This window comes from Chenopodium album, chromosome 12 (genome assembly GCF_948465745.1).
Source record: "Chenopodium album chromosome 12, dcCheAlbu1.1, whole genome shotgun sequence".
In the NCBI taxonomy this organism is placed as follows: domain Eukaryota; kingdom Viridiplantae; phylum Streptophyta; class Magnoliopsida; order Caryophyllales; family Amaranthaceae; genus Chenopodium; species Chenopodium album.
The window spans coordinates 9,406,944-9,414,650 of record NC_137845.1 but is presented as its reverse complement, the minus strand read 5'-3'; the positions used below and the strand labels follow the sequence as shown (position 1 = coordinate 9,414,650).

Sequence of the window (7,707 nt, the reverse complement as noted above, 5' to 3'; positions counted from 1 at the left end):
ATAATGTATTGGGTAGGAGCAATACGGTCAAAAGCTTTCAAAAATATACTTCGTATTATTTTACTAAGCACAATAAGAATTAAGAGGTATTGATAGTATGATGGTACATGTCGTTCTTAAGTTTAATATTTCAAATTATAACTCAATTATGAATTGACATTTATTATCGATGAATAGGTCATTATAGATATAGATAATGCAACTCTCTTACTTTCATAATCAATTTACAATGTATACTTATAACTACATGAACGTATTTCAAGAACCACCAACATGACCCAAACCTGCGCATATGTGCTAACAAACCACATAAGATAAGGCTATCAGCCCACTACCAACTACCAACACTCCTACTTTGTAGTTTATACTACTACTTTTAACACGAATGATACCTAATTTGGTCAATCTTTTGGGAGTGATACTCAAAATCGATATAACTACATTATTTGACTTTTCTACGCTAATGAAAATTACAATTGAATAAACATAGATGTTACCCCTAAACAAATGAATTTACAAGTACGACATCTCAAAAAATGACCCAAACCACAAACCATAAACCATAAATTGGATTTATAAATTTTTTAAAAATAAAGTATTTGTTACTATTGCAATATTAACACTTGAATGTGTGCTTGTTTGATTGAACTAAAGCAAATTTCTTAAAAAAACTTATCTTTCAACTTCCTTAATTTTTTTTCATTTTTTGATTTAGTCATCAACCAAACAAGCACTAGATAAACAACTAAAAAAACGACGTAAATTCTTTCATCGACTCAAATTAAAAATTGTAAATACTTCGTATTTCATGAATTTATCACCTTGGAAACGCAAAGAAAACCCTTGTTCAATTCTCCGAACCTCAGCTTAATTGGTAGGCGTAATTGAGTATGAGGTGCCTTATTATATAATTCCTTAAGAAACACGCTAGCAACTCCAATTTCTTGGTCCGACCTATTCTCCTTAACTTGGATCACACGAAACTCGAGTGTAGCACTTTGAAATAGACTTTGAATACAAATCTTGAACGTCATAGGGTAATTCCAACTAACGCAAGACGTCCCTTCTTCATTCCTAGTGAGTTGTATTTTAGTCGTTTGTTGGCTCATGCGCAACTTTTGGCCACGGACCATGGATTTAACATAAAATCGCGGTGGCTCTAATGGCTTCGTATTGACTAAATCATCACTTTGCTTAGGATCATTAGTGAAGTTTTCGGCGAAAAGGACTTGAATTTTTAGCTCATCGAACCATCGAATGCTAGAGGTTGACAAGCGACACAAAAATAAATCCTTGAAGGGTGGCATTGTTTTGTACAATGTTCGTTACATAGGAATTAAATGTGAAATTTTTTGATGGATTGTGGTGTATAATTGTTAAGAGGCAAAAATGTTTACTGAAAGAGATTAGGATGATTATATGGTGTAGATAGATAAGTTTAAAAATTCGGAGTTAGTTAGGGTAGAATTTGTTGTAGATTTTTTTTTATTTTTTATTTTTTATTTTTTTTTAAATGTAGTAATTTGTTGAGAGTTATTTATTATTATATATATATTTTTATTTGAAGAATTTGTTGAGAGTTTAGATATTGGAATGTAAAGATTTAGTCAAAACAGTATAAAACCCTTTTTAAAGTGTTTTTATATATTTTTATTTGAAGAATTTGTTGAGAGTTTAGATATTGGAATGTAAAGACTTAATCAAAACAGTATAAAACCCTTTTTAAAGTGTTTTTATTTATTTATTTAAGTGTTAAGTAAACTACAATTAGCGATAGAAATGCGAATTAATGCCTTTCTGTCTTTAGAATAGTTGAACTAAACAAAATAGTATTGATTATTGGACGGCGAGAAGTTTTATTTTAAAAAATTAAATATCTATCTTTGAAATTGCAATTGATAAATTTGGAGAGGATTTCATGGGAAGGATTTTAAGGCTCTTGATGATAAAGGAGTTCTTAATACATAATATGTGCCATGTGTTGCTTCTTTTAAGCACTACAAACATATCATGTCAGTAATATGTGTCATGTGTCATGCGTTACATCTTTGAACTTTATAAGATTATGTCATCTTTGCAAATTTTAAAAAGTTGACATTTGGAAAATTTATAATAAGAGAATAAATTTAATAAGATCTCACATGTAAAGTTATATCTATTGTATAAATCATAGAATATGGTCAAACTTATTTAATTTTGACCATATGAATAGTAAGTGAGTTAGGGTCTGTTCTCATACGATTATTTTCAGTTCAATTCAGCTCCTAACTTCCCTCTCTTATAAAATATTAAATTCAGTTCAGTTCTAATAAGTTCAGTTCAGTTCAGTTAATGAGAACATGTCCTTAAACTTTCAAAAATAAAGATACTATATCAGATCATAATGAAAGAAAAAGCATTGTTAAATATTTTACTATAAAGTTGGATGGGAGCCCATCACAATCTCAAAATGACATGAGATATTGCCATGGCCAATGCATCAATACAGTACAAGTAGTAATTTTAAAAGTTGGCATGAGCGAGACTTGTTTATTTGCATGTTTATCTTTAACTATTAGTCGTATTATAAATCTTGTTGGCATGGCATGGCATGACATGACATAGTATGTGACCAGTGACCATATAGGTATGTATGTATGTATGGACTCCACTAAAAAAAACTAGAAATTTGGCTCGTTACAAATATGACCCAGTTGGACACTTGGACATAAGGCACGTACACATGGGATGTGGGCTTACATAGCCAGACCCATACCCAATGCAACTTTTGTTCAATAATGCTAAAACCAAGCCCACCAACCTCCCTATATACAAACACATGAATCACAAATCTTGCACAACAACAAACATTCAAATGCTACTTCGAGAAGGTCTTAAACTTGCCAATTATTTTTATTATCCATGTCATAAACAGCTCAGCAGGAAGACTAACCAATATTCTACTTGTAGTTGGCCGTTTAACATCCCACTAAACCTCTCGAACTTTCGATCATTTTGTTCTGTCTCATGTCATAATTTCATTTCCTGCAAAGGTACTCAATCAAACTTTCTTTTTATAGAAAAAATATTTTTTAATTTTCTGATTGGATTGAGTTTATATATTTAATTCAAAAAGCTGAATGATATATTACACGTTGCAGTTGGAGAGAAAATTTCAAGGAAAATGATGATCACTAGCATTCCTTCATCCCCCATAATCCAAGATGGTTGTCTGTTGGTCAACGGTAAAGCTGTTTTCACCCGAGTGCCGGAAAATGTTGTCGTTTCTCCGGCGCCGTTTGGGTCTGCTTTTGTTGGGGCTACTTCTCCTACGTCTAGTTCCCGTCATGTCTTTTCCCTCGGCGTCCTTGAGTTAGTTCACTTCTTTCATTTCTTTAATTTGTTCCTTTTATTTTTCTATTCGGAATTAATTGTCACGTTGATTGCTTTTTTTTTTTCCATTGGGTTTGGGGGGGTTAATTTTTGATACTCCAAAATGTCCAATTCTTTCAATATGACTATATAAATAAAATTACTACCTTGGTTACATATTATTTGCAACGATTTGTCATAAAGTAGAGAGGAAAAATATCCCATCGTTGCAAATAATATGTAACGAAGGTAATATAATCAAATGTATGTTTGTTTGCGAGTATTTAATGAATCGAGAGGTTCAGCTGTATGCAACCTTAATTCTGTTGTACCGATCAAAGGGGTAATAGAGGATTAAGTATAGTAATGCAATGAATTTATGAATGGGTGTTGCAGGAAATACACATTTCTATCACTTTTTAGATTTAAAATATGGTGGATGATACCAAGAGTTGGACATTCTGGAAGTGAAGTACCAGTTGAAACACAAATGTTGCTATTGGAAGCTAAAGAAGAATCTGACCTCTTAGATAAGGAAACTGAGACGAATACTGACAGTACTTTCTACATTTTGGTGTTGCCTGTTTTGGAGGGAGCTTTTCGAGCGAGCTTGCAGGGAACTTCAACAAATGAGCTCGAATTTTGTGTTGAAAGTGGTTAGTTAGTGGGTTTAAACTCATACAGTGATTCAAGTCTTTGTATGTTGGTAGTGTGTTTGTTCTGATTGTTTTTTCGTGGTTCTGCCTATTGATGCAGGAGATCCTGATGTTCAGACTAACAATGTGTCAGAATCAGTGTTTATAAATTCGGGGGATAACCCTTATGAGCTAATGAAGAATTCGATAAAGTATGCTTGGTTTTAGCACATTACATATCTTAGCATAGAATTAGTCAGGCATTTTTTTCGACTTTGGTGGAAGAGGATATTAAGTGTGTTCTCTGTCTCAATGTAGGATACTGGCTGAACATAAAGGGACATTCAGTCACATAGAAAATAAGAAGGTAAAGCAGTAGGCCGATTCTGTAATCTGTATCAGCACTTAAACAAAACGGACTTGTTTTTCTGATTGGTGTAGTGTTTGGTTACTCGCAGATGCCTGCTCATTTAGACTGGTTTGGATGGTGCACCTGGGATGCTTTCTATCAAGACGTCAATCCAGAAGGAATCAGAGCGGGTCTTGAAAGGTATTCAAGTCACAATTGCCTGAAGAAATTTGTTGTTTTGTGTCTGTTACAATAGGCCTTTGCTACTAGTTAGAACTATCTACATTTGAGGCATATTTACAGCAGTTTATTAACAGGTTGTTGCTCATTCTGTATCAGTTTATCCTCCTTGGTGTCGACTGCTGCATTGTGCATTTTGTCTAACTCGACTTGATATTTTTTGTGCACTTCAGTTTTTCAGTAGGAGGTTGTGTTCCAAAGTTCTTGATTATTGATGATGGATGGCAAGACACTTATGATGAATTCCGAAAAGAAGGTGAAGAGCGTATTGAAGGGACACAGTAAGTTGTCTTTCTAGTAAAGAGTTTATCTGCAAGACAATTTTGCTTCCTTAAGAAACATTAACAATTTTCTGTTTTGGTATTTGATAGATTTGCTATACGATTAAGGGACATTAAGGAAAATGAGAAATTCCAAAGGCTTAGTTCAGATGACTACACCACCCTACCCGAGTTTATCAAATTCATCAAAGAGACATATGGATTGAAGTAAAGCTCTTTGCATGTGTTTTTGTGATTACATTTGTCTTTTAGATTGTGAGATACAACAAGACTAAGGCAGGTGTAATTGGATAATATAGATATGTTTATATGTGGCATGCTCTTGTTGGATACTGGGGAGGGCTCCTGCCATCATCTGAATCGCTGAAGAAATACAATCCTAAGATTGTATATCCTGTTCAATCACCGGGTAATGTAGGGAATCTTCGAGATGTTGCAATGGACAGCATTGAGAAATATGGACTTGGGGTTATTGATCCAGAGAAAATTAGTGATTTCTACAACGATTATCATAGTTATCTTGCCAGCATTGATGTGGATGGTGTCAAAGTGGATATTCAGAATGTGGTTGAAACAGTTGGTTCTGGTTATGGTGGCCGAGTTCATTTTACTGGTCTTCACCAAAAGGCACTCGAAGAATCTGTTGCAAGGAACTTTAAGAACAATAACCTCATTTCTTGCATGAGTCACAATTCAGACTCTATATTCAGGTATGCAGGTTTAGCTTGTTAAGAAGAAAGTTTAGGTATCTTTGATCTGTTTGAAGTAACTTCTGATCGAATATTTGCTTGACAGCTCAAAGAAGAGCGCAGTTGCTAGAGCATCAGAGGATTTTATGCCTCGGGAGCCTACACTTCAGACACTGCATATTGCCTCTGTGTCTTTTAACAGTCTCCTTCTAGGAGAAATAGTGGTTCCTGATTGGGACATGTTCCATGTAAGTAATCTTCTAACTTATGCTAATTTTTCTTTCAAGTAGTTATGTACATAATCTGCTTAGCCGAAAAATCTAATCTTTTATTGTTGATGGTGCTGTTGTTAACATTATAGAGCAAACATGACACTGCTGAATTTCATGCTGCCTCCCGAGCAGTGGGTGGCTGTGCAGTATATGTCAGGTTAAACACTACTCGTAGCAGTTTCTTCATTTAGTTCAGTTGTTGAATTTTCCTTCTTTCATATGAATTTCAATTTCTAAACTTCTGTACAATGATATTTAGTTGATGAAGTTGTTGCTGAACTGCAGTGATAAGCCTGGAATTCATGATTTTAAAATTCTTAAGAAGCTTGTGTTACCTGATGGTTCAATCCTAAGAGCCAGGTATGCTGGTCGGCCTACTCGAGACTGCTTATTCAAAGATCCTGTTATGGATGGAAAAAGGTAAAACTTTGTCTCAATAAACTAGTCCAAATTGCATGAATAACTTATAGTTTATTATAGTTACTCTGCATTACTTCTTGATAGTTTAATGAAGATCTGGAACCTGAACAAATTATCTGGCATTATCGGAGTTTTTAACTGCCAAGGAGCAGGGAGTTGGCCATTGAAAGATAATACTCTTGATACTCCAATACCAGAAGTTATTTCAGGCCAAATCAGTCCCAATGATGTCGAATTCCTTGGAGAGGTTGCTGGTGATAATTGGCAAGGAGATTGTGCAGTTTATGCTTTCAATTCTGGTAAACTTGTGCTGTAAACTCTAGCAGTCCAGCCTAGCCTAGCTTAATAAACCTCCCTGATATGTTTCATTAGTTGCTCAGCAACTAATAATTCTTTGAATTACCTGATACATTACAGGAACCATCACCAAAATTACAAATAATGGAAAAGTGGAAATGTCATTAGGCGTTCTTACATGTGAATTATATACAATCTGTCCTATTAAGGTTAGTAATCAACACACCCGGTTCTTACTTTTAGTATCCTTATTTTCATTTCTTGTATCTAAGTGTGGCTAATTTTTACTTTGGTTTGTGTTCAGGTATTTGATGAAGCTGTTCATTTTGCTCCTGTCGGATTGCTTGACATGTACAACTCTGGTGGAGCTGTGGATGCTTTGAGTTCGGCTACAGGGCCAGATGGATGCATTGTGAAGATCAAAGTGCGGGGTTGTGGCCGCTTTGGAGCTTATTCAAGCACAAAACCAAAGCATTGTACTGTTGACAAGAAGACGGAAGATTTTACATACAGTCCAGAAGATGGATTACTGACCATGACACTTGAAGGGGGATGCCTACTTAAAGACATCGAATTTGTGTATTAACATGAGATGTTTTTGTCCAGGAACTGATTTGTTCTAGGATTCTTTGGTTGATTACTTGATATTCTCATATTCTCTAATCTCTATATTGGTTAAAGGGGAAATTATTCCTATGCTGTGGAATTTGTTTGTTTAAATAACATATGATTAACATTATATGCTGACGATTTATAATGACTGAATGACTGATTATGATTTCATCAGTCTCAAAAATTGCATTTATTGACTTATTGTTCTTTTATTTTTGATTAATTTATATGATAGTTTAGGGGAGAAATTGATGTAGTCAAATGTGCTGTGAAAATCCTTCGGAGTAGTAGTTACTCCTAACATACCTACTCAGAAAAATGTCCCTATTTTTTAGAGGAAAAATCCAGTAGATAGTTAGGAGCATATATAGCTAATATACTTAGTATTCCCTAATATCAAATTGACTGATTTCAAATAATCGTTTATCTGCCATGTGAAGGGGATTATTTCACTTTTTCCCTCACTCCACCTCCTAAATTCTTTAATATGGTGTTTAAGCTTAACAAAAAAATCATTTAAGCTAAGGACTTTTATTTGAAAAAAAAAAACACAAACAAAAC

General features: G+C 34.2%; 1 protein-coding gene across 1 annotated transcript; it reads left to right on the top strand.

The window, feature by feature from the left end:
* Window positions 1-2,857: 2,857 nt before the first annotated feature.
* LOC145571897 (putative galactinol--sucrose galactosyltransferase 2) lies at window positions 2,858-7,317 on the top strand. Its single transcript, XM_081630924.1, has 15 exons — window positions 2,858-3,032; window positions 3,141-3,351; window positions 3,748-4,007; window positions 4,108-4,198; window positions 4,305-4,353; window positions 4,445-4,536; window positions 4,749-4,856; window positions 4,947-5,063; window positions 5,156-5,566; window positions 5,652-5,793; window positions 5,907-5,974; window positions 6,103-6,237; window positions 6,322-6,536; window positions 6,655-6,743; window positions 6,839-7,317. Exons 2-15 carry the CDS (start codon window positions 3,164-3,166, stop codon window positions 7,118-7,120), a joined length of 2,247 nt encoding a protein of 748 aa, XP_081487050.1. The 5' UTR covers window positions 2,858-3,032; window positions 3,141-3,163; the 3' UTR covers window positions 7,121-7,317.
* The last annotated feature ends 390 nt before the right edge of the window (window positions 7,318-7,707 follow it).

Excerpts from the sequence above, each read along its gene's own strand:
- LOC145571897 (XM_081630924.1), top strand. The coding sequence starts at position 3,164 with ATGATGATCACTAGCATTCCTTCATCCCCCATAATCCAAGATGGTTGT. Across the intron at positions 3,352-3,747 it reads TTTTCCCTCGGCGTCCTTGA|GAAATACACATTTCTATCAC; the intron begins GTTAGTTCACTT and ends TGGGTGTTGCAG. Across the intron at positions 4,537-4,748 it reads ATCAGAGCGGGTCTTGAAAG|TTTTTCAGTAGGAGGTTGTG; the intron begins GTATTCAAGTCA and ends TGTGCACTTCAG.